Source organism: Gopherus flavomarginatus, chromosome 10 (assembly GCF_025201925.1).
Source record: "Gopherus flavomarginatus isolate rGopFla2 chromosome 10, rGopFla2.mat.asm, whole genome shotgun sequence".
Classification (NCBI taxonomy): Eukaryota; Metazoa; Chordata; order Testudines; family Testudinidae; genus Gopherus; species Gopherus flavomarginatus.
The window spans coordinates 44,009,399-44,036,868 of NC_066626.1; the positions used below are offsets into that span (position 1 = coordinate 44,009,399).

The following is a 27,470-nucleotide window of genomic DNA, read 5'->3' on the forward strand; positions in this document are numbered from 1 at the left end:
TCCCATCATCCATGTTCCTGAACTCTAGGATTGCCCCCACTTAATCATTTCTCTTTTATGGAGAGGGTTGATGGACAGTTAAATTTGACTTTAGAACAGAACTATATGGTTGTGTACCTTTAAGTTGATTGACTTTCACTTCTCTAAGGCAGAAGCTGCACCTATTGTTTTGACCTCTGGACTCTCACTGAGTAAGGGAATGTGTATTTTATAAGGAATTCTGTCTTTAAAATCCTTGCATAGTTTGACTTTTTTTTCATAAGTATTTCAGATTATTTGCAATTAAATAGTGATGAAAAAACTTTACGCAGCCATATACTTAGGGTGTTTAAAATTTGTTTACAACGAACATTGATAAATTGTAGGAACTCACAGGTTCTCCGGACAAACCAGGATCACCCATGTCGCCTTTTTCACCTTTTCTTCCCCTTTCACCTGCAGCACCGCGATCACCCTTGGAATGATGCATTAGTTAGACAATAGCTGTAAGTCACATCTTTCAATTAAACTTTTCATTTTATATCTAGCTGTCATTGTCGAAACCTTGTGCAGCTGGTGGAAAGGACTAAAAACTATTCTACCAAAGTTCTGTTCCTTTTTATTGTAAAAAGTTTTATGTGTCAAATATATTTCAAAATATATTTAAATTGTAATATTGTGAAAAGTACTTTATAAACTATTAAAGTGAAGTCCTGATCCTTTGAAGGGCTGGATGTTCCCAAATACCACTGACCTTAAAAGGAGTCACTGAGCACTTTACAATGAGGTGTTCAACACCTTGCAGGATCAAGCCTAGAGTTAGTTACAACAGTACCTTTAAACTGTACTAAACTCAGATAAAGCTTTTCATTGCTTTCTTGCACTCTGACTTGTGTAAGATGTAATCAAATTAATATCTGTGGGGGAAGAAAATACTGGAGTTGAAATGCTGGCTTTCTACAGTGACTTTCTCATTGGCTCATTTTTTAAGAAGTGTGCACGATGATGAAAAGAAGACATACTATATCAGACAGAGTAGAAGCTCTAAGGAGCAGGCTCCACTGAGCTAGATGGCAAATGGAACAATCTGCTGCCACATTAGTAAAAACTTAATTTAAAAAGTTCTGCATACCACTGCACCTAATCAGACTATAGTATGGCAAGATAAAATATGACATCTGTTTACTGATTTCCTCATCTCTAACTATAGTCTCTATTACATAATTGCCCTACAAATTCTCATCCCTTAGTCTCTCTCCACAGAATATAAGTAACTCCACTTGGAACTGATTCCAGTATGTTGACTTCAAGGGGAGAACTGTGCACCAGACATTATCTTTCATTTATATACTGTACCTTTGGGCCAAGTAGTCCTTCCCCAGGAGACCCCCGAGGTCCTGGCATTCCTTGAATTCCTTGCTCACCCTAATGATGTTTCAGTTAGAAATGTTAACACTTGATGACCATTCATTATATATTAATGTTAAATATTAACAGCAAAATTGTTTCAAGATATATTTTAATGAATATACTGAACGATATCACAGATCATGTAGATTCCTTAATGCAGATATATTTTGGCATATGCTTTCCTTGCTTCCCATCAAGAATATTTTTGAGCTTCCTCAAAAGGGAAGGGCCAGCTTGTGAATCCCTTATTCACCCTGCTGAACACCTATTTGTGTAAATAGACAAAGTGAATGGGACTTCTCACAGGAACAAGTTTTCACCAGCGTGAATAAGGGCTGCACAGCCCTTCTTACAAATGACTCCTTAATATTTAAAAAAAAAATTGTTTTTTTCTGTTTCTCTTCTCATCTTCTCTTGGTTTCTCCCCCTCATTCCTCTCTTTCATCCCTTTGGTCTGAATCATCACTCTCCACTTACGCATCCTTCCATAGTGTAAAAGTACCAATTATAGGAGAAGAGGATCATGACATCTAGACTCAGTGTTGCGCCTTCGCCTTCCCAACTGACAGTTAATAGAACTATTCCAAGCTTAACACAAGTGTGCAACACACAGATTGACGGAAAAGGAACAGGGAAAGGTGGCCTTGTTTTTTGGTGCCCACTTGCAAAGCTAACTATATTTGAGACTCTGTCCTGGAGGCTCCTGGGCTACCTGTCCTTGGCCTTGCTGTTAATCTAGCAGTGAGGAAAAGGATAGTCACTGCTGATGCTCATGTTACTCTTTTCAGTCTCCACCTTCAGCCCCTTAGCCAATCAGAGTATTTTAAAACAAACAAACAAACAAAAAACCCAACAGGAAACAAAAAACAGGCAATCTGTTTCTCAATTCCTTTATATTGTGATGGTCAGGTTCTCCCCTGAGCTATGTATGAGTACTGAAGTCAATGAGTCTTTATACCTTAGATCCCTGAATACCTTCACCTGGAGGTCCCAGGGGGCCTGGGTACCCTTGCCGTCCTACATTTCCCTAAATGGAGAAAAACCCACACATGTTAAATACAGTAATAAAACACACATGACAAATTCTTATACCCATCACACAATTTCATGTTACTCCTCAATAATGTGTGATGCCCTCCTAGGACGGGTGGGCAAACTACAGCTTGGAGGCCACATCCGGCCTTTCAGTCATTTTAATCTGGCCCTCGAGCACCAGCCGGGAAGCGGGGTCAGGGGCTTGCCCTACTCTGCACATGCTGTGACTCCATGCAGCTCCTGGAAGCAGCGGCATGTCCCCACTCCAGCTCAGGGCAGCCAGGGGGCTTCACATGCTGCCCCTGCTTCAAGTGCTTCCTCCACAGCTCCCATTGGCAGGGAACCACTACCAATGGGAGCTACAGGGGTGGTGCTTGTGGATGGGGCAGCGTGCAGAGCCACCTGGCCATGCCTCTGCGTAGGATTCAGAGTGGGGACATACCACTGCTTCTGGGAGCTGCTTGAGGTAAGCGCCATCTGGAGCCTGCACCCCTGACCCCTCCTGTGCCCCAACCCCCTGCCCTAGCCCTGATCCCCCTCATGCCCTCTGAACCCCTCAATCCCAGCCCGGAGCACCCTCTTGCACCCCAACCCCTCATCCCCAGCCCCATCTCAGAGCCCTGACTCCCAGCCAGAGCCTACACCCCCTTAACCCCCTGCCCCAGTCCAGAGCCTCCTCCTGCACCCTGAACTCCTAATTTCTGATCCCATTCCAGAGCCTGCACCCCCAGCCAGTGCCCCCATCCCCTCCCACATCCCAACCTCCAATTTTGTGAGCATTCATGGCCCATCACACAATTTCCATACTCAGATGTGGCCATCGGGCCAAAAATTTGCGCACCCCTGTCCTAGAAGTACCATGGCCATGATTCATCAGAGAGACAATAAGGAGATATTTGTTTTTCACATTTTATCAGATAACTAATGGTTGTAATATGGTTCAGCTTTTAGAGAAGTCACTAAGGACTGACTAGGCACTGATAGTGAATCACTCCCACCTTTAGAGGTGAACCCTCCAGTGAAAGGATACAGCACGTTGGTGGAGCAGTGGGGAGAAGACTCCCCTGTGGATAAAGAACTAGAATTTCCAATATAGCACCTTTCACCAGCACTAAATTCATTTTAAAACACCTCAAGACACATGCACTAATTATATGGCAAAACAAATAAATGGTACTTTGTTGCCTATTTATAAATGTTTCATTTTTAATGGAATTCTAAAGAAAATTATGGATTTTCTGTGTTATTCACATGAAGATAACTGCAACCAATGCATTTTAACATTCATGAATTTTATATAAATATAGCTCTAATAATTCTCGCTAGATCTGCTGGTCAAAATTTGAAAATAAATGTTATTCAATAGATTTTGAAACACAAAATGTGCTTGTTACTCCTGTGATGAATTGATCTCTATGTGCATAATGTTTGTTTTAATCATTTGTAAAGGTCTAACCATACAGTGGATCCCACTTACAGGCCCAATCCTGTACCCAGTCTATAGGCTGTGACTGTTCTGTGGTTACTACTGCAGCTTCTGGGCTGCATTGTCTTCTGCGACAGACATACTCATCCCTATAACTGTGTACCATTTGATCAGTGTTGTCACAGATCCATTGGTCAAGACCCTGTCTGCCATGCTAATGTGGACTGAATCTCTGGGAGCATTACTCTGTAACGTGCAGGCAATACAAAACCAGTTTGCAGGGTCGTTGCATTCTACACTGTTGTAAGCAATTCTGTTACATTCAAGGGTTTAGTGGTTGGGGATTGTAGGGAGGCAGGATCCTCCCCATAGTAAGTTTGGAAAAAGTGACACTTCTTGGACAGATCTCAATCACTAAATTAACAAATTTCTTTTTTTCTGTGCATAGTAAGAGACAAAATAGCACTTGGCTTGGGTGAGTCAATTAACTACTTTATCTCTGTTTTCCCATCTGCAAAATGGGGACACTGACTTCCCCTTCTATCTTATTCATTGGACCAGTTGTTTCTAGAGTAGCAAGAAGACAGAAAATACTGCAGTGTGTGTGTATGTACAAATATATATCATATTTGTATATTAAACATTTTTTTAAAGAAAATTGTTGATGAAGTGAGACAAAACTGTTTAATTGACTTACTTTTGGTCCTGGAAGGCCTTCTCCTGGTACACCTGGGAGACCAACTGGTCCTCTAACACCTGGGTCACCCTGAAAATTGATACTTGTAAAAATCACCTACTGAATTCAGGCATGGCTTCATGGGTTTACGGGTTCAATTGCACGCACAGAAGTCATGAAACCAAGGGTGCAAAAACACTGACTGTTTTATATACACCATTAATAGGTATTTATATAGAAAGATCATGAAAGAGTATCATTTTGACTGGACCCTAGGCAAACATATACTTTTTCCGCCAGTGCCGGGGGAGACGTGGTGGTGGGGAGCCTAGGGGGTTTGGAGAGTGAACCCACCCTGCACTCATCTCACAGCGATGTTTTCTGTCCTGCAGGATTGGGCCTGGCTGCCCACTGTCATCATTGCGATCTGGTGCCACTCAGGTTTGGTAGTTGCCCGAGCGACCCTTTGTGCCAGATCACAATGCCCAGAGTGGGGAGTTGGGCCCATCCTGAGGGGCAGAAGACACTAGCCTATGCTTTTGGGCTCTGCACCAAATGTATAGTATAGTTTAGTATAGTGCACCCATTGAATTGGGAAGCTACATCTGTTCCTGAGTGACTACCAGAGTTTCACTTGTTTTTATTATTTTTATTGTCTGCAGTGCTCAACGGGAGACAAAAGGAAATAGGTGAATTAGTTAAACACCAAAGCACATGTCTGAACAAGTCTAATTGAAGAGCAGGGCAGGGTGGGTCAAAGAAAATGTATTAAACTAGCAATGAGCACTGGCATGTTGTCTATTTTGATTGAAGAACAAGAAACTAGCTCCTCTTAGCTGGTGCAGATGGCATTTGCCATAACATTACTATAATTTCAGTACTCTTATTATATAGTGACCAGGGGTTTGAGCCAGCTGCCACTGAGTCAATGGGGAGTCACTCCTTTGACTCTTAAGGGAATTGAATTGGACTGCATGTTATTTAGTTACTGTCTGGTGTTACTCTTTACCCCTCGGGTGCTTAGGACAGCCAGGATTCTGGTCACGTTAGGAGGGAGTTTTATGTCAAGATACATAAAATGTGATAAAATTGTAGAAATCCCATCAAAGTACTTGTATAATTCAAATTAGCTTGCCCACTTCTTTTTATTTATATTAACAACTGTCAGTATATCTAGGTGACCATCATAGGAAAGGGAAGTGATATCCCATTATACTCACTAGTCATTGGAAAGACCTATACAGGCAAAAAGTTGATTTTTAATCACCTAATTGGCTTCAATTAATTCTGACAGGGATAACTGAGTTCTGAAGCAAAGTTTGTCTGAGAGAATGAAACACAGCACATAATAAACTATACCGGGTGCACCATTAAAGGGCAATTACATTTATGGTGATATTGCACCGTATCTAAAGCATATATAAGTGCTACACATATTTGTTAATTATAGATCTGATCAGGCTCCTATTGGAATCAATGGGAGTTTTGCCATTGATTTCAACTGGAACAGAATCTGGGCTCTCCTAAATTTTGTAGATTCCTTTGAGCTACTTCCATTTTTGTACATAGTCCATAGCCGTTCATTACCCTTCGATAGTGTGACCATGGAATATTCATTAGTAGTTACTAGTATCTCTCAGGGAAATCGCATGACATTTTTATTAGGCAAATTATTATTTCTATTCTAAACAGGTTGTAAGTGTCCTCTTAAGAGAAAACAAAAAGTCATTAGATCATGACTGCGTTGAATATTGAGTGTGTGATAACCAATATATTTTTGAAAAAATATATATGCAATAATATATGAAAAAAGCACATCTTCTCTCCATGCGCTAGAAGTCTCTGTAAGGGATAATATTTTAGATACTAATGAATAAACAAAATCTGGATTAAACAGACCTGACTGTACTTTGAATACAACCCATCTGAAGGAAATAATATCTATGTAAATGAGAATTTGCTGTATACTTGAGTTTAATAGCCTGTACCTTAGGTCCTGGTAATCCAAATCCTTCGGGGCCTTGTTCACCAGGAGCTCCTGGAAGACCTGGAAGTCCCTAAAATGGAAGGCACACACAGACAGACTATTAATCTAATCTGAGGCTACATCAACTGGATATACAAAATACTGGCAACCTAATATGTCTCATAACTAGAAATGATGGGTTGTGTTTTCATGGGATGCTCTTTCTTTGTAAATAACACGTTCAATTCTACCTTCAGGAAAGCATGCACTGAAGTCCATGGGAACTGTATGCATGCTTGGAGATACAGGATTCTCTGATACCATGAGCCAGATGAAAGGAATCCCAGCATCAGATTTCACACATGCATCATAAAACATAACAATTTGTATTTTGACATTTACTAACTTCACTTGATAACATTTTGACACTTATCAACTTCTTCAATTCTGAAATATTAGAAATATTAGAGAATGTAATGTAGATCAGTGCTGATTCATCATCATTAGACACTTTGGGCTCTATTCACAATAAATGTTCACTACGCTCTGGAATATTGGCACAACAGTCATGTAACTGACAGTTCCTGCAGTGTGTGTTGCTGCACATTACAGGTATGCAAGCAGTTAAGGGTCAGACTGTGCCTGGCTCATGAATAAGCAAAGGAGGGTGTGGATACAAGGAGCCTCTTCTCTTTGAATCCTCTTCACAGGAGCTGGGGAGGATCTGTCAGCCCTAGCTGGAGAAAGGGGACTAAGAGGGGTGAGAAGGAGGACAGGCCATTTCGTTGTCTCCTTTCCACCACACAGGTCAGCAAAAATGGCCAACAGCAGACAAACGTGCACACTGCTTGCTCCTTGAGGGTGGTGTGGTGCCTATTTCTTCTAGAAGTTCCCTGAGGCATGATGCCTCCCAGAGCTCCCAGTGGTGTACTGCAGCAGTGCAAGCACTAATTTTCAGAACTGTGCCCTAATGCCACAGTTAGCTCTAAAAAGTTTCCCTGACTGACTGACTAAATGTTCTATCAGCTACATCAAAGGGAAGAACCAGCCCTGCATGAGGATATTAAGGATACTGCCTGAAACATCAGTGATGGCATTAGAAATTTCCCACTTGTAATCTCTTGAAGATTGTAATCAAAATGAATGAGAAGCTTTGCTCCTTGGAAGAGTTAGAATCTCATGCTTCCCCAACACTATGATGAGCCTCTATGGCAGATGAGCATAGGAGACCCATACACTTCCTGCAGCCCAACATCCATGGAGGCTAATTTTCTCTGGTCATGTTTATCTATTCATAACTGGCATGTTTGTCTACTTGTCAAAAATTGTCTACTTACAGGTGGTCCTGGATAACCATCTCCCTTTGGTCCCAATGGTCCAGGTGGTCCTGGTTGACCACGGTCACCCTGATAATAGCAGAAAAATAATTCAAGTGCATGCCCATACAGTAGCTGTCAAGTAGGTTTACATAAAAATAAAACTCCTCTGCAGGATTTGGCAGAAATACTGTAAATGGCTTTATTTTGTTTGTATATTTCAGTTTATCAATGGCTAATGATTTAATAGTGGGCTAAAGGAGACTGAAAGGCTCTGAGGATTTACCGGGCCTTTCATTTCTAAGATGCCAGTTCAAATCTTGTCCAAAGATTCTGTAATTACCATATATTGTTACAATTTGGTGGCCTATGTATAATGAGTTGATGGCCTCAGTCCAATTCCCAATGCTCACATCTCAAATACCACCACTCCAACCCTGTAGGAGTTGAGGGCATTCAGCAACTTCCATGATTGGGCTCAGAATTGGCACCTTGTTGACCGTGTCAGCAGAGAGGCACAGAGACTGAATTACCCTCTAACAGCATGGGATAGTACCTGCAGCTGAGGCTGCCAAACTGCAGCAGAGCAGTGGGAGGAAGTTAGCACTGCCACTGCATATGTTGTACCTGTTCTGTGGATAAAATGGAGGATTTAAAGGGAAACCATCAACTTGAAATCCAGTGAGTTTAGAAAAATGTTTTAAAAGTATTTTCAGGCATTACTTCTGCCCCTGAGTTCCCTGTTAGTGTGGTTTCAAAATCTCATTTTCTTATATTTTAAAATGGTTTTCACTCTCCTGTTACTGTGTGAAAGACTAACACAGACAATAGATGTCTCTGACTGACTGTACTCAAGTGACTGTCACAGGCACAAAGTAAACAAAAACTGAAAAAAGAGGAATAAGAATAACACCCAACTTCATGGGTCCTTGACATCAAATGTAAACAGTACCACTGCTCAGGTTTCTGGATAGCTAGCCAAAATAGCACCTGAATGAAGAGCAGCTGACTAAAGATGAAGCTACGCAAGACTGAGGGGATGTGCGAAGAGGGAATGTGTGTAATAATTTGCCTCTCCTATATCATCTCACACTTTCAAGGGCATCTGCTCTGTGGTCCTTTTGGTAACTATTGGACTCTGACCTAGCCATGCCGGTGAGCCTATTGCAACTCATACTTAGGAATGAAGTCACCTCCTGAAAAAACTGCAACAGGGAGAAAATGCATCAGCCTATGTGCATAGCACGTAAGTTTTTGTCGTCACCCAGGTGCTATGCTGTCTGCACTTGTTTCCCAATGAACACAGAAAGCTCAAGCTCTCCATGCAATTGACTCTAGCTAGCTGAGAGGTTGGCTCTCCCTCTGTGGTCATGGCCTCTCACAACGGCTATGGAACAATTAAATTGTCCATAAACATGCAGAGGGTTGTAAGTGCCAAAGACAAAACTTTCACGGCAGGTCCTAGATTATGGAATTTACACTCTCTCTTGAGAAGAACGGGGACAGACTTAATCATTTTCAGAACTCATAACAAAACTGGTTTTTAAACTTAGCTCTCCTTGATTAGTTACTCACATTCATTAACACAACACAGCCACCCATGCATACATGCAGAAAAACAAACACACTTACACACCCACACACACAAAATATCCTTGAAACTACTTAAGCTATTTCTCATACTGGCTGTAAGGAAAAAAATGGCAGACTGTCTTATTTTAAACTATTTTAAAATACTTGGTAGTTTCTCAAAGTACAGTAATGGGGACCATAAAGAGAGATAGAAACAAATGAATATAAGAGTTAAACTTATTTTGTTTTACTTTCTCTTTTTTTAACTAACATTTAATTAAATATATTCAGGCAGCCTAACCCAAATATCTTGAATAAGTTCCGCTGTGGCTTGGAGGAATATAAACATTCAATAATTGAGATTTTGGTTTCAAGTTTTCAAATGGTTATTTACAAAATGATGAGTAAAGATGGTTTTAAATATCTTTTTCTGGCCTTTCTTGAGGGATTCTGCAAATCTACTGCAGTCATCCATACTGACAGTTATAGGGCATTTGTTGTCCTATGTTACTGGCTCTTCTACTTACACGGTAAGGCCAGTCTTGGGTTATCTTATATTTTTACTTTAGTCTACCAGTTTGGCGGTTACCTTTGGGCCAGGAATCCCTACTCCTGGTTCTCCAACTGGACCAGCAGGACCAGGTAACCCCATGTCACCCTATAATTAAGAAAATATATATCCTGGTTTAATTAGCTCACCATACTCTTCAATGCATGCTTAATATATTTCATAAGTTGATGATCATAAACATTAGGCAGCCTGGCGTGCAGATGTTACCTTTGGCCCTGGAATAGCTCGACCAGGAAGACCTGGCATTCCAAGACGTCCTGGCCCACCAGGTTCACCCTGCAGCAAATGAAAAAAGTAGAATGGATTTTTACGAGTGGTGGGCCCAAACAGTTTCTGGGTAGCAACATTTCTTGAAGGAAGTTTTCATGTTCTATTAAACAATTGCAAGAGATCCTGGACAAGTTCTAACTAGTGCAATTATACTGGTTACCAGAATAATACTGATTCCTCAACGGAAAATAGGATTCTTCTTTTTTCTAGTTCATTGTACAATATTTAAGGTTAGAAGATCCTTATACTAATGCACTACAGGCTCAGTCCAAAGTACATTGGAGTCAATAGGAGACTAAACTGAACACTAAGAAATTCAGCCACTTTTCTTGTCTTAAAATACAAGATTTCCATCTCAAAATACACGTGGCTTATATTTCTTAAATGTTCTTTTCTCTATATTTTACCCCTTTTCAATTTTTCCTCCTCTTGTGTGTTTGTGAACATCAGAAGAGGTCACACAAAGCTGGAAGAACGACATGAAATTGTTAGAGATGATAGGCTTGATTCTCCTTTCATTCTCACTGAGGTAAATCAGAAGTAACTTAAAGTCAGTGAAGTTACATTAATGTGAAACCAGTGTAAATAAGAGGAAAATCAAGCCCTGTCAGTTCCATATGTATCTATTGAGACTAAGACATCTCCATGACTGTATTATCCAAGCACTTCCCAAACATTTAAACACAGAAATAACAATAGTATTTCTCTTCTTTCCCAGACTGTAGAAAAAATAGTGGGATTAGTTTAAAGGGTTTTTTTAAAGTTCGTTTGTGTATATGTGAGTGGGTATGTTATGTTCCCATATGTAAAGAACTTACTGAGCGAATCCTTAGTGGAAGAAATTAGTTTTGTATTAAGTACTGAGAGTATTTCCTTTTGTGGTCATTCATATCTCTTGCAGGAGAGAGCTCATAACACTGCAGTTATTTTTGGTGCATAGGACAAGACAGATCAGGGGTACCAGAAGGACTGCAGAAGTGTGTGGAGGGGGAGAAGCAATCAAAATGGTCAAAATTTGGGTGGCATTGAAACCCCATGTGCCAGTTGCTATGCCACTCACTCAAATTTGGCCTGGCCACCATTCCATCCTGATTAAGGCTGTGAGTCTTTCACGGAAGTCACGGATTCTGTGACTTCCCAGGTCCTCCATGACTTCCGCCGCTGCAGTAGCTGATGCGACTGACCCCAGGGTAGCCCAAGCAGCTGGGGTGGCCCTGGGGCCAGCTGCACCATCCACTGCTTGGGCAGCCCTATGCAGCTGGTTCTGGGTGCTGCCCCAGAGCAGTGGTCTGGGAGCAGTAGCGGCGGTGGGGCCCACGGGCCACCCCCCGCCCGAAACAGCAGTGGCAGGGTCATTGGCCATCTCCCCACCCAGGAGCAGTGGCGGGACCCCAGGCCACCCCCCCTCCACACACAGGAGCAGCAGTGACCACCAGAGCACCCTCCCCCCAATCCCCCAGAGCAGCGGTGTCCTCCACCAGAACCTAAGATTTAGTTAGGGGTATTTTTAGTGACTTTTTGTTTATTGCCCATAACCTGTTCATGACTTTTACTAAAAAATACCCGTGACCTAATTGCAGCCTTAGTCATGATTTGGGTCAACATTGAGAGAGTGTATGACATTGCAGCCTGATGCATGAGGTCTCAGATTTGTCCTGACTGCTTTTCTGTCATGCTAGCAGGGAAGAGGATCTGTCATTACACCACCCTATTTCTGTCAGGGCCAAGGAAAGGGCTTGGGCTGTCTGCTCCTCCCCCCTCCAGTTGAGCCTGACTGAATTCAGGATCTCAAAATTGTGGGGGGGGCAATGGATTCTGTTTTCCCCCCACTTTTTAATGGCCTTTTCACCCCACCATCTCCACCACTGATGAGCTATATCTTTGACTTGAAATCTCAGTTATAAAGGTACAGTACAAAACTATGAGTACTTTAGCACCGGCAGGTCCAGCTACTCCTGTTGGTCCCGATAATCCACGTACACCTCTCTGACCTTGATCACCCTACACAAATGAAGAAACATTATTCTACATTTTATCAATATAGTTAGCAAAAAGTCATTTGAAATCTCTTGTAAAACTCAGTCAGACCAGGGCCACACAGGTCTTTTTGGGCCCCAGGGCAAAATCTGAAACTGAGCTCCCCGCTAGCTTCCAAAAATAACTACCATTGAGGGGAGGTGGAGGGAAGAGTTGGAGAGCAAGCCTGCCCTGCACTCACCTCACAGGTGTGGGTCCTGTCCCACAGGGCTGGGGCAGCCTCCCTGCTCGAGGTGCTATGGCCAGAAATGCAGGGTTGCAGCACCACTCAATTTGGCCCAGCGACCCCTCCATCATGACAGAGGGGTTGCTGGGCTAAATTTCAGTTAGTCATTGCGACCTCACACAACAGGTTGCAATGCCACTCACTCAGATTTGCCTGGCTGTCCCTCTGTCATGATGGATGAGTTGCTGGGCCAAACCTGAGTGGTGCTATTACCTCATATGCTGGGTCACAACACCACTTGGTTTGAAGCCCCTCTCAAAAGTGGGGCCCAGGGCAAACTGCCTGTTTTGCTCCTGCTGCCCTAGAGGGCCATGAACTCAATAGGGGCCTTATTCTATAGCTACTGCACATGAGAAATTTCCATTAACTTCAATGGGAAGTCAATTAATTCAACTTCAATTGAAGTCAATGGGCCGAATTCTCCTCTAATTACATCTGTGTAAATCAGGCATAGCTTCTTGTATATCAATGGTTCTACACTGGTATAAAACCATTGTGAAGAGAATCTGACCCAAAAGGAGTTGTTTACTTGCATCAGCAAAGTCAAGTCTAGTGAGTGGAATCAAATAATAGAGAAATCATTTACATGAAATAATTTTAATAAAAAACCTAATAAATAACTGGAGACCCATTTTTTAAAGGTAAATACACTATACATCTTTTTGTCTGTCAAGGAAAATCAACAAGCCAAAACACTCACCCTGATTAATCTATTTGTATACTTCTAGACAGAAAAATGCTAAGATCAAGTGTAGGTTGTAAAGGGATAACTATTAACACATTATTAGAACACAGTTATAACAAAAATACACATGAGATAATGGTTCAGAAAACCTAAACATTTGAAATTCTGGAAACACTCAGTTAGGGTTCCAGCCCCAGCTATAACTGTCTCTTTACCATGTAGGATCTCACCTAAATATATTTCCTAGAGAGGAAAACTTTTGAACTCATCTTAGATACTGTAATCACCACACTTCACTTTCCCTTAGCCCATAAATTTTATTGTTATGGTGACCCTCAATCTATGTAAAGAGGACTGGATGTGGCTTCATCCAGATTCTGTCAACACCATTTTTTCAGGTGTCTAGAGGGATTGCTAGAGAATGATCAGAGGTGTTTCATACAAACATCTATTTGCTCCTCATCTCAGTAAGAATTACTCAATCTGAGTAAGGGTTCACATATCTGAGGATCTGCAGGATTGGAGCCTGTAGCAGTGTGTTGTATTGCTACTGGATTGTTAGGCTGCCCAGCTCCACAATGAAAACTTGCTTTTAATTGTATTTTATCAGTTTCATTACATTTTTTTTATTGAGATAAGACTGAAACCAACTCTGCAGTCAGCCTGTTTCACAATATCATTCCTAAAATCACACAGTGCACTTTTTCTTCAGTGGATTTATTTATACTCCACCAAATGGGGAAAACCATGACAAATCTATTCCCTGAGCATTGCTTTTGCTAACTTCAGTTTTCACAAGGAATTCTTACCTTCTCACCCTGTATTCCAGTCCCTGGGGCACCCTCGGGACCTCGAAGGCCAGGTACTCCTGGCTCCCCCTGTAATGAAAAAAACAAATCAGCACTTAAATTTAGTTGTATTTTTAATTAGTTTTATTATTAAGTTGTAAGGCTGGAGACAGAAGTCCTCTGTTTAGTCATAGAAACTATATACCCAGGTAGCAGGTCCTGCATTGCTTACTCAGTGTAAGAGATACCTCAGAAGAGTTTGTATATACATTTGTTATAAGATAAATTCTGAATTAGTTTGAATAAACTGCAGCTCAGAAGGAGCAGGAGTGGAATCCTGGCCCCTTTAAAGTCAATGACAAAACTCCCATTGACTTCAATAGGGCCTTGGGTTTTCAGCCAGCCTCATTTATAAACTCTTGCAGGGATGTACAAGATGACATGTTTCTGGTGATAAATGATGTCATGCTCAGTACATTATTTTTAAACAGGTAATGCAAACTTTATTATAATGTTTAGCCACTAGGTGGCCCCTTGCATAACATACTTTACCTGAGCTGTTAATAGCTAGAGCAACAAGTGCAGAGGTGGGCAAACTTCAGCCCGCGGGCCACATCCAACCTGTGGGACCCTCCTGCCCGGCCCTGAGCTACTTGCCTGGGAGGCTAGCCCCCGGCCCCTCCCCTGCTGTTCCCCCTCCCCCACAGCCTCAGCTCGCTGCACTGCTGGTGCAATGCTCTGGGCGGTGGGGCTCTTGCAGAGCCGCGGCCTGACCCAGTGCTCTGTGCTGCGCAGTGGCATGGCTGCCTGTCCTGGTGCTCTAGGCAGCGTGGCTGTAGCGCCACCAGCCACTGGTGCTCCAGGCAGCGTGGTAAGGGGGCAAGGAGCAGAGGGGGTTGGATAGAGGGCAGGGGAGTTTGGGGTGGTGGTCAGGGGGTGAGGGTGTGGATAGGGGTTGGGGTGGTCAGAGGGCAGGGAACAGGGGGGTTGAATGTGGGCAGGTGTCCTGGGGGGCAGTCAGGAAGGAGAGGGGGGTTGTATGGGACAGTCAGGGGTAGGGGTTCCGGGGGCAGTCAGGGAACAGAGAGGGATGGATGGGGCAGGGGTCCCAGGGAGGCTGTCAGGGGACAGGGAATGGGGGTGGGGTTGGATGGGGCAGGAGTCCCGGGGGGCCATCATGGGGCAAGAAGCGGGGGAGGGGTCGGATAAGGGGTGAGGGCCGGGCCATGTCTGATTGTTTGGGGCAGCACAACCTCCCCTAACTGGCCCTCCATACAATATTGGAAACCCCATGTGGCCCTCAGGCTAAAAAGCTTGCCCGCCTCTGAACTAGTGCATTAAAGTGCCTTAGAGTATGTCAACACATGAAAATGCTTCAGCGGCACTGCTGTTGCACTTCAGTGTAGACAATACCTATGGCGACCAGAGAGGTTTTCCCATTGGTGTAGGTAATCCACCTTCCCAAGAGGCAGTAGCATTATCTACACTGGAGGTTAGGTTGGCACAGCTGTGTTCCTCAGAGGCATGGACTTATTTGTCAAAGGAAACGCTGACAAAGGAAACACAATGAACTTATGACTGCCTGATGGACCTTCAGCCTGGAGCCAAGGTTCCCTTCAGTTATATATGTGCCTCTCTGAACCAGAACTTCAGGCTCTTCGCACCTATCCGCACGAAAACCTACAGAAGAGGCTTATCCATCCATCCACATGTCTGGTGAGGGCCCCGATCTTCTTTGTTAAGAAGAAGGATGGCCCCTTGAGGCCCTGCATTGATTACTGGGCACTCAACAAGGTGACTATTCAGAACTGATATCCCTGCTCCCTGTTATACACAAACTCTTAGATTAACTGCACTACACTTGAATTTTCACAAAATTAGACCTGAGCAGGGCCTATAACCTAGTGTGTGTGTGAGAGGGAGACAAGTGGAAGACGACTTTCCATGCAAACTATGGTCGCTTTGAGTATTTGGTCATGCTGTTCAGTCTATACCTCAGCGAACCTCCAGCATCTTCGTGGACATGCCGGACTGATTCATTATTATTTGCCTGGATGACATTCTTACATTTTTTTCTGAGAACAAGGCCTTCACTATAGGTGATAAAGTCTGGTTGTCTGCCCAAATTCTTAAATTAGTGCATCAGCAAACCCAAATCTGGGGCAAACTTCCTGCTTAATCCCACTCCTCTCTGCACCACAGCCTTTGGCCAATAACCATTCGAGGCCAAGAAGAATACTGGCCGGCTCCCTTGCTAACTTCACTACTAGGAAACTAATAGGTTCAGCTGCACTGCCCTAGAACTGCCTGATTAATCGCAGTGCCTGTTGGTTGCAGGATCAGCAGCCTGATTTATATGCCCAACAGAAATGGCAATGCACTGGCTGCTCAGCACAAATGCCCACAGATTTTCTGCCTTCCTCTGCTTGCCTCATTCCTAGCCCTGCTCCTGCCTTCCTCCAGCCTAGACCCTGCTCTGCACCTGGCCTTGTTCCAGTCCTGTCCTAACCTTGCTCCTGATCTTCCATGACACCAGATAACACAGTTCTGACCCTTAGCTCTGCTTCTTGGCTCTGACTCTCTGGACCCTTGGCTCTGGCATGTCGGCTCTGACAACTAGACCTGACTCCTGCTCTGATCACTAGGTATTACTGCCTACGACCTGGTCCCCTGACAACAGGTAACTCAAAAAATGGCTGAACATATTTCTGTGAAAGATTTCCCTCAAAATATACTTTTGGGCTGAGAATTTTGAACCCCTTCCTTCTCCCCAAAAATTAATTAATTCATTAATTAATTTATTTTTGAGAAAGAAAAAAGGCACTGTCATAAATATAAAGGGAAGGGTAACCACCTTTCTGTATACAGTACTATAAAATCCCTCCTGGCCAGAGGCACAAAATCCTTTTACCTGTAAAGGATTAAGAAGCTCAGGTAACCTAGCTGGCACCTGACCAAAAGGACCAATAAGGGGACAAGATACTTTCAAATCTGGGGAGGGGGAAAAGACTTTGTTTTGTCTGTCTGTTCTGTGTGCTTGCCAGAGACAGATCAAGAAGGCAAGCAATCCAACTCAGTTAGAATTAGTAAGTAATAATAAGGGAATGTGTTAGATTATTTTTACTTTGGCTTGTGATTTTCCATGTCTAGAGGGAGGTTTATCCCTGGATTTGTAACTTTAAGGTTTTGCCTAGAGGGGAGAGTCTCCATGTTCTTGAGTCTTTTGTTATTCTGTAAAGTACTTACCATCCCGATTTTACAGAGGTAATTCTTTTACCTTTTCTTTAATTAAAATTCTTCTTTTAAGAACCTGATTAATTTTTCATCATTTTAGGATCCCAGGGTTTGGGTCTGTGTTCACCTGTACCAATCTGTGAGGATATTATTCTAAAGCCTCTCCAAGAAAGGGGGTATAGAGGTTTGAGGGATTATTCTCAAGACTGCCCAGGAAAAGGGGTGTAGGAGCTTGGGGGGACATTTGGGGAAGGTAGGGCTCCAAGTGGCCCTCCCTAAATGTTTGTTTAAATCACTTGGTGGTGGCAGCGTTACTTAATCCAAGGTATATGAGAGAAATTGTGCCTTGGGGAGTTTTTAACCTAAGATGGTAGAAATAAGCTTAGGGCATCTTCATGCAGGTTCCCACATCTGTATTCTAAAGTTCAGAGTGGGGAAGGAATGCTGACAGGCACTGTCAAAAGTTTCTAGCTCACCCTCATGTATTCTTATATCAAATTCTGATATCATTGGCAACATGGGAAGCCCTGTTAATAATTGTGGACCTGTGATGGGGTCTTCACTTCGCATCAGCCCTGATGGGGTTAAGATGGCTCAGAAGGGGCCAATTAACCATATAGACTGCACCTGAGGAAGAGACAGAGCCTGATAAAGGCTAACTGATGATGAAGCCCAGCTGGGCAGGGGAAGCTGAGCTTGTATAAAGCCAGGAAGTTTGGAGCAGAAGGGTGCTACTACAGTTGAGGCTAATAATATACATCAGGGCAGGGATAGGCCTAATGAAGTGTTTTAGTTTAGAGCACTATCTGGCCATTGTGGTTTAAATGGAAATTTTTTTTGAATAAATAGACCCAATGAAGGACTATATGGGTTCTGTAGGGCGAATGAAACAATTGATGACCTTTTATAGGTATGTAAGGTCTTTGATAAAGAAAGGGAGAAACTTTGAGGATTTTGAACATTTTAAGGTAACAAAAATTACATTGTTATTTAGTAAAAACATTGGGGAAATGGGGCATTATTAAAAGGCACTGTTACATTACCTGAAAGACACAGGACAGAGAGAGAGAGACTATAAACGGCTAAGTAATGAGGAACTGTAGTTAGTAGCAAGTATAAACTATTCAATAAAGTCTGCTTTGCCATACAAAAGAGGAAAAAAGAAGGGGGCTGCAGGGAGATGGTCTGCAGTCATCCTTTGGAAAGGATGAAACCCAGCAGGGACCATAAGCCCTGGGGTCTGGACCCTGAAATGATGGTCAACCCAGAGGGTTTTGGGTAAGAGAGGCTTGAGCAAGGCTAGGTTGAAGGCGGTCCAGAGAAATAGCAACAGTGTCTGGGACTGAGCAGACTGGTTGCTAGGCATTGGGTCACTGGGCTGAAACCTGGCATAGCGGGTGGGCCCATGTTTGTGTACCAGCCACTGGGAAAGCTTAAAATTGGCACAGAGGACTGCTTGGGACAGTGTACAGATTGTTGGTTCAGAGGGACTTTGGTACATCGGAAGGGGAGGACTGGACAGAGGGCTGAGTCACAAAGAAGGAGCACCCTGAGTCCACAGAGAGAAACCATACTCCATGGTGTGAGCAATCAAACATGACACCAGACTGGGTGAGAGCTAATCTCCTTATTCAGTGGTGAGTGTACCCCGTTACAGAACCTCACTGAGACTTTTCAGCGTACATGTGGAAAGTACTCATCCCTTCCTCAGCAATGTCAATCCCTTTGTCCCAGACTCCATGGAGGGCTCTCTGCTGGACCAGGGTATCAGTATGAGGGCAGGCAATATGTGAGCTGAGAGAGGAAGAGGAGAGCTGAGGACAAAGGAAACACACAAACCTTTTGTCCTGGGGCTCCATCTTCTCCTGGAAGACCAGGCAGACCTGCCAATCCTGAAGAGCCTGGCTCACCCTGAAATAAATAACGGAGATAAATAAAAACATGTCTATATCTTAAATGTAACTATAGTACCATTATCTCTTATAATCAGGGAAACCTTTTTTTAAAAAAGGTTCCTAATTTTTTTGCAAGAAAAACCTTTCGGTATATGAGATCTAACCTTGCAGTCCTTCTGTACAGAGAACTTCTCTGCATTCCAGACACGTAAGGAAGGAAGAATCAGGAAATACTGTACTAGCTGATTATTAAGAGCATACATTGTATATTAAGGATAAATTATGTAATGAATATTAGTTATTAACTTTTCATAATTATATTCAATTTACTTTTATTTAAAAAGTCACTATCCTATTATTTTAACTAATAAGTGACAGTATTTTAAGTAAATATTAGCACTGAGTTTAATATGATATGATGAGCCCAGTCTTCAGCTAATATAAATCAGCATCGTTCCACTGAGTCAACTGAGCGAGGCCAATTTACATCACCTAAGAATCTGAGCTGACATATTAGGATTCAGATTAAATGTGGTAATTTTGGATTCAGATAAACCTTTGTACATAAATAAAAACCCTAGCTATATATTTTGTATTCATCTGTCCATCAATGACTGATTTTGATCTCACATAGTTTTAGACTGACAGTCACAATCTGATTCCCTGTGACATACAGAAGAAGCAGCAAAGTCTTTAGTGTATGCGCAAGTGCCTCAGGTGGCACATGATCAGGATTCATCACCGAATTTGGTCTGCTGGATGGATCATTAGCTTCCCCAGCTTGGGCTGGGTACTGATGGGGAGTGTGACATGAACACTGATCCATGCCTCCCATGGAGGATATAAGTTGTGCCAACTCTTTTTGCTGACATAACTTACTTCCCCGTCTGTGCCAGTTTTGATTTATAGGCTGGTGAGCTGCGGGCAGAGCCAAGGTTCTGCCCAATCACTCCCCATCCACTTTTCTTAGAGGGAGAGTAACAGCCTATGGCTGCTGCACTCCCTGTGCTGCTCAGGGTCGGCTGATGTGGCTAGCCTGTGCTGGGCACTAAGGTAGCTCCTATGCCCCCTTACTCTTGTGCACAGTGGTTGTGCAGCCAGGCTGAATGAGCCTGGCTGAATGAGCCACTCAAGCCTAAGTATTGGCTAGGCATCTAGATTGTTTCAACCCTCTGGAATTTGTCTGCAAGCATATAGTGCTAATAACATTTTAAAACATACATTTTTGGATGCCGTTAAAAGTTAGTGGCCAAAGTTTTCAAAAATAGGAGCTTAAAGTTTAGCTTTTAAGTCCATGTTTTAGTGCCTACAGGTGGGATTTTCAAAAGTGCCTAAGTAATTTAGGAGAAGGAAAGAGCTCTTTATTAACAGCATACCTTTGAACCAGGTTCCCCAGGACCTCTTTCTCCTGGAGCTCCAGTTTCTCCTGGCAAGCCTTGTTCTCCCTTAAACAGAAAATGTTTTTGAAGAGCTTTTAGCACCAGAAAAATAAAACTACATTTTCTTAGCAGCTTACATTTACAGAGAGAGCATTCAGCTTAATAAAAATGCATTATTTGAGGTCCTAAATGTTTAAAATTTTGACCTAAAGGGACTTGTCACTGGACTTGATGAATGCTGTAAATGTATGAATAATGTAGCAGACATTTTGAGAGCACATCTGACTTTCAAATACACTTTACTCTTGTCTCTTTATATCATGAGTAGAGCATATCCCTGCTTTTAATCATTCCAAATGTGTGAGGAGCTCTCTGCTGTTCCCTAGTTACTTTTCTTTACCTGATAGAGATTGCTAAACCTGTTATAATCATATCAAACTCCAAATGATGTGAAAGGATTCAGAATTGGAACCCTGAAGGGGTTAATGTGGGTCTGAGAGCCAGTTAACATACCTGGCAGTACCTGTAAGAGAGAGAAGGCCAGGCTTAACTGATAATGAAGTCTGGCTGGTGGCAATTATGGAGCCAGGAAATTTGTAGTAGAAAGCAGCTGTAAACAACAACCTGAAAGAAGACTGAGAGTCATACTAAAACTGTACAGTAGTATATGAGGAAAAGCTGAGGAGCCAATAGACTGGAAGCATGTGGTTATTGTTCCAGTAAGGAAACCAGGAAAGCTGTGATCCAGACCTGATGCATGCAGTCTAACCGCCCTTACAGCATGTTTTGAAAAGGTAAAAATAACTGAGAGAATGGTTTCATTCTTTGAGAGAAACAGACTCCTAGGTAGCAAGCAGAGTGGGTTTAGGAGGGGAAGGTGCACAACTGACTATATTGTAAGGATAGAAACAGAAGAATAAAAAAGTAAAAACTAAAGAATTTATAATCACTTTTCTGGATATTGAAAAAACTTATGATATAGAGGGAGGGTTAATTTCATAAAGTGGCTACCATGGGTATAAAAAGGAAAAATGTATACGTGTAGAAGGGATTTCTTAAGTAAAAAAACTACGTAGGTTAGAGTAGGGAGAACACTTACAAATGGCACTTCACAGATGAGTGTCATCAGTCCTACTTTATTCAACATCTTGGTAAATGATCTTCCAAAAGAGATGAGTGTAGGAATAGGCATCACTTTATTTGCTGACTACTGTGCCATATGGCTAAAACCAGAAACTGTGAAATAGCTGCTTAAGTGTAAATGAAGCACTAATGAAGTGTGTAAAATGGGGAAACATGGGATTTTAAATTCTCAATTGATAAAACTAAGGGAATAATATTCACAAAAAAGGAAAGTTTAAAAAGATTATAAATTGTATCTATAACGAACAGCAAATAAGTATAGTTAAAAAGCTTTCAAATTTTTAGGTGTAGTATTTGATAGCAAGCTCACTTGGAAGGATCATATTGACATTAAAGATAAATGTAAAGGCAGATTCAAATGACTAAGTAGTATTTCTGGAACCCCCTGTGGTGCAGATGATAAAGCAGTGGTAATGCTAATCAGAATGCTAATAAGACAAATTGAGTATGGGTGCCAGGTTTTCAGTTTGGCTTCAAAAACAAATTTCAGAAAGCTTGACTTCAGTCCAAGCACAGGTGTTGCTTGTGGTGCCTTCATCACAATGCTGCTGTATGTACTGCAGATAGCTGTTAGTGAAATGCCTATTACTTTAAAAATGAAGCTTTTGGATTTAACCTTTTTGGTTAAAGTCACTGGACATGTAGAAGATGGAAACACCCAGCTAATATATGATGAATGTTGGGAATTAAGTGGTCAATGTGTAGGGCAAAAATGCCTCATGTAAGTAGGGATAAAGCATGGACAAATGATCTTAGTGAAAAGAGAGACTATAAAAAGAGGTTAATCTATTGCTTTGGGAAAATGCATAATAATGGGAAAATTATACCTCTTAAGATAGATATGGAATTGTATAATAAAATTAAGGGAAAAGGAGTGTTAAATGTGTAAGATATGGCATATCAATATGGTTTCTGACAAGTGGGATGCTACCGCCGTATGTATACTCATGATGCCAAAAAACAGGAAGAGTAGGAACAACATTCTTCATTCCGTCGTTTAAGAAAGCTGTGAGACTATCAAATTTTGTATATGTTTTGACAGCTGAACAGGCATGGATAATGCTGGCATTAAATTGGGTACAGAGGTGTGCCAGCTGCCATAGTTATCCTGTCTGATCCATTATCAAGACTACTGGTGATCAGAAACAGCCCATCAGATTTCAGAAATGATATATTTAATGAAACATTACTGTTAACAGAATTGATGTAGTTGGGTGTAATCATAATAATAGCATGGATTCCAGGGCATGTAGGGCAGTGGGCAATGAGTTGGCAGACCAAGTGGCAAAAAATGCTGTCAAACATGAGCAATCTGATTTAGAGATCCTTTTAAGTAAACTGGAGTTTAGAAAGCTAATTAAAAGTGACTCAAAGGAATGGCAAGAAATATAGGCAAAAGAAACGAAGGGAAAAAGATTCTGTGAAATGTGCCCAAGATTTGAAAATGCTGATATACTCCAAGGCCTTGAGAGAGAATGTGAAATGGGTCTATTTAGAATTTAAACTGGCCATTGTGGCTTAAATAGTAATTTGTTTATTAGATGCAAACATAAAGCTGGATTATGTTGGCCATGCAAGGTCTAGTAAACAGTTGATCATCTTCTTTAGGAGTATAGAGCATACCATTGAAAGGAGGTATTATATGAAAAACACAGAGGCCTTAAAGTATTAACATTTATACTGCAACATCTAGTAAAAGCATCAGAAAAATGGGTCTCCATAAAAAAAATTGCATTTATTTTAGAATACTGGGAAAGGTGAAAGACTTAATTCAAGAATTAAACTATAGTGTCCTGAGCTTGGTGGTCATAGACTCAGCAAGTGAGTCTGCTGCACTATAAAACACAAGCAGAAAGTCTGTGGTCACTCTAATGGAAAGAAAAGGTAGGAAGCAATCCATAGAAACAGCAAGCAGTCTGAGGGAGTAGATCTTGGCTGTCCACCACAGGGTTCCTGGGCTAGAACCGAGAGTTCTATTTTCCTCTACCAGCTACCAAGGAAGGTTGGTTGAAACTCCCTAAGGTAAGATGTATAAGGACCTCAGAGCCCAGAGATAGACAGAATACCTGTTGTGAAGGCACTGGACTATAGCTAGGTTGGACTCTGTTACCCTGGAAGGAGTGGACTAAAACATGACCTGAGGGTCGAGCTGTGGGAAGAGAGACCACTGCAGAGATGGAGTGACCAGTGATAGGAGGTACCATATAGGTTTGCTGCCACTATGCCACACCTGGCCATGAGGAGGTGATTCTGTGGTGAGTGAACCCCTTTACAGGCTCATATTTCTTGCTCATATTGATATTTCTTTTCAGAAAGCCCCTTTAAATCTCCTGTCCCAAAAGCTTTCATGGTGATCTCTTTCACCAGCAATTCCATCTCTTGGATGAACTCTTCTGGACTTCAATTTTGACACCTAAGAATGTGATCTTAATTAAACCTTGTGCTGCTTTCTAACATTTCTAAATGCACAACATTAGATGAAATATAGGGAGAAGCAACCAGCACAAGCAACAAGAACAGAAGGCAGTCTGTAAGACAATGACATGCTGCTCTGGAAGGGGTGCAATGCAGTCAGGAAGAGGGATATTGCTGCATGAGGCCTGGTGCGATGTTCAGTCAAGCACAAAATATTCTTCTGGAGAGATTGGAAGAGATCAAAAGCGCCTGCAGCCTATGTAAGGAAGTGCAAGTATGAAGCAGAGAACCCCAGTCTCTGGCATATAGAGTTCCAAAAGGTTCCTTGATAACAGCAGGCCATAGAAAGAAACTAGGCACATGGCATTTGTGTGGGTTTAGCAAGGCCTTGTAATGGGTTAGGGGTCCAAATTTCCTACAATAATATTAATACAGAAAAGTAATAACTTATTGTAGCTGGAATCAGTGTACCTATTTACTTTCAATACTTTATTAAGAATCATCATAAAATTAAGCCATTTCTTATATGTGACATTTAATGCTAAAACCAGAAATCTCCACTGTACCTCTTACATCAGTGAATTTCCTTACCTTTGATCCAGGTAGCCCTTGTCCAGGTGGCCCTCTTGGACCAGGAGGTCCTTTTGGGCCTTCTACCCCCTGAAAAGATTTTAAAATTAATCTTTAAAATTAAAATATTCTCCCAATATTACAGAAATGCTTTAAAAATGTAAATCTCACCTTTTCTCCTTGAATCCCAACGCCAGATAACCCAACAGGCCCAGGTAAACCAGGTGGGCCAATTTCACCCTGTTGAACAAAGTACAATTAACTTCATAAAGATATGGAAACAATTTGGGTCAGATCCTCAGCTGGTGTACACTGGCATAGCTCCTCTGAAGTCAATGGAGTTACTTCAATATACACCAGCTGAGGCTCTGATCCTACACCTTCCACATTTATTTTTCTTCCACTTGTGTTTTATAGTGCGGCAGACTCACTTGCTGCGTCTATGACCACCAAGCTCTGGAATCTCCACCACTGGAGATTGTTAAGGGATGGTCTAGATGGTGCTTGGTCCTGCCGTGAGTGCAGGGGACTGGACTTGATGACCTCTTGAGGTCCCTTCCACTCCTATTATTCTAGGATTCTAAAGAATCCATTTATACATCTTTGCACATGCTGGTCAGCTGCTGTAAATGACTGTTACAGTCTTTCCCCCCACCCTCTATTCCAGATCTTAACTTTCCCACAGAATCAATCACTTTTTGTTCCGTCTCACTTTTTACTAAGAAGAGATCTTAGAATTGGTTGGGGCAGTTTATTGGCTATAAATCTCACCACAAAATAAGTATTGTGTGACTCCTATTGTAGATGTCAAATTCTTTATTTTGCTTCATTACATCTTTTGTAGCTAATATCAATACCCACTGCATTCAGATTCCTTTGTGATTTGTTAACTGCCTGACACATTTACTGCTCACCTTTTCACCTTTTATGCCAGGCCCTGGCTGGCCACGAGGTCCTTTTGGGCCATCAAAACCACGCTCTCCCTATATGAAAAAAATTACATGATGTTAATTTCAGCAATCCATGGTTATTTACTCTCTTCCGTACAAATCAGAGAGACTAGTGGTAGCATAATGATGGAAATCAAAACAAGAACAAGAAGGCAGTGCCTGAATTTTTTTGTTTCTTAATGTACCAAAGAGGTCTTCTTTTCAGACGAGAACACTTGTCAGTTTGAGACTGATCACAAAAGAGAAACGAACAAGCTTCTCTTTACCCTTCTTTCCATTTCAAGCACATTAGGCTTAATCCTGCTTCCATTCAAATCAATCGTTTAAATGTAAGCAGGGCTAAGCCTCATGACCTGCTCAGGGATGGATTCTGCTCATTTACTCATGTGAATAGTCTTGGTGAAATAAGGTAAGCAGGATTTGACCCTCATCGTTTTGCCTGAATAAGGATTTCAGCAATGAGTCCACATTGCGTCATTGTTTCAATATAATAATTTGAGAGTAGCAAATGGCTTTCTCAGTATGGCAGCCAAGCATTAGTGATGGAAATGGGAGGTGATAAGAAATAGACAAGGGGTATTAGTGAAAAAGGCTTTGTCATACACACAAGGAATTTTTTAAAGAACTACAAAAGGCGGTCTTAAGGAAAATGCAACTTAATAAGGAGAAAAAGATTGAATTTCCTTCTATTTTTATTACTAAAGCATATAGGGGAAGCACTCAGCTGTTGCAAATTATCATAGTTCTACATAGTGCAGTCAACAGAATTAAAGACCTTCCCCCACTAATCAAATTTCACATTTTAGTTTTTCTTTCTTTTTTGAAATTTCTTACTTAAAATAGCATTCCTTTCCCCTACTACTATAGGACATCTGCATATGTTTTCCTCTGACCAAAGTCTAATCTTTTAACAAACAAGCTTTCCTAGAAGAAATTGTATAGTTTATTTTAGATTTACAAATCAGCTTCTAAAATACATGATTTAATGTCAGAGGCCAGACATACTTGGCAACAGGACTGGAGATTATACAATAATATAGAATCTGTTGTTACATGTTTGGCTTTATTTCAAATTGGCTGTAAAATATAGTGCATTTTTGTAGGCAGAGGAGTGCTAATAACTCTGCTTTCCTGGCCAAATTCCAGTTTGGTTAAAATACATCCATTCTGCTTATCTAAATTATCTCTGTAGCTTCAGTTAGATGCATTCTTCACTTTCTTAACATTTTGCGCAGTGTTGCTTGGCATTGTTAAATAGTGGCTGTATTTCAGTAGTGGTGAAGTTATTTCTGTCTGTTTTCTTAAAAACATTTTAGTCTTTGCTATGTAAGTGATCAACATTAGCAACATCAGAGAACTTCTACAATTCTTCCTGAAATATATATTGGAAATTGCGATGAATTTAAATAAATGATTATTCTGATAGCAACAGCCAAAATCAAACCCAGTTATTGCAGTATTGGGCTAAACAAAATGCAAGAGTGTTTCAGCATTTGTGGACATACCTGCAAAATGATTTTTCACCACTCCTCCAAACATAACTGACATCTAACTACCATGATCACCACTAACTATGCTCGGGATCACCTTGGAGATTTTGAGGGGAGTTAGTTCTTTGGGATATACCTCAACCTTACCTGACTCATTTCACGTCTTAAAGTGTGGGACAGGGGAACTCTTTAGGCCCTCTGCCTGCACTCCAGAGGAAACCAGCTGCTCATGCTCGGGGCTATGCATGGCTGTCAACATTTTTTTTAAAAGTTCTGCAAGGGACAATTGTTCAAGCACATTGGGAGTCATGAAGTCCCCAACCACTGGAGGTTTTAAGTGAATTCTGGTGACTTTTAGCATTTGTAGAGAATTTATACATAATAACTACATAATCATTACAGTTTACCTGGGAGGTATTTAAGATTCAGTCTCCACT

The 27,470-nt window shown here is 41.7% G+C and overlaps 1 protein-coding gene across 1 annotated transcript in view; it reads right to left on the minus strand.

Annotated features, from left to right (window-relative positions):
• LOC127030226 (collagen alpha-1(XXVIII) chain-like) overlaps positions 1-27,470 on the minus strand; it is a 60,556-nt gene that overhangs the window by 2,998 nt on the left and 30,088 nt on the right. Inside the window, exons 14-28 of the mRNA XM_050916325.1 lie at positions 25,508-25,576; positions 24,765-24,833; positions 24,615-24,683; positions 20,463-20,531; positions 19,031-19,102; positions 13,979-14,047; positions 12,151-12,222; positions 10,159-10,227; positions 9,970-10,038; positions 7,830-7,898; positions 6,515-6,583; positions 4,548-4,616; positions 2,348-2,416; positions 1,336-1,404; positions 374-454 (exon numbers count right to left, since the gene is read on the minus strand). Coding sequence (XP_050772282.1) covers positions 374-454; positions 1,336-1,404; positions 2,348-2,416; positions 4,548-4,616; positions 6,515-6,583; positions 7,830-7,898; positions 9,970-10,038; positions 10,159-10,227; positions 12,151-12,222; positions 13,979-14,047; positions 19,031-19,102; positions 20,463-20,531; positions 24,615-24,683; positions 24,765-24,833; positions 25,508-25,576 — 1,053 coding nt within the window. The remainder of the gene's footprint in view (positions 1-373; positions 455-1,335; positions 1,405-2,347; positions 2,417-4,547; positions 4,617-6,514; positions 6,584-7,829; positions 7,899-9,969; positions 10,039-10,158; positions 10,228-12,150; positions 12,223-13,978; positions 14,048-19,030; positions 19,103-20,462; positions 20,532-24,614; positions 24,684-24,764; positions 24,834-25,507; positions 25,577-27,470) is intronic.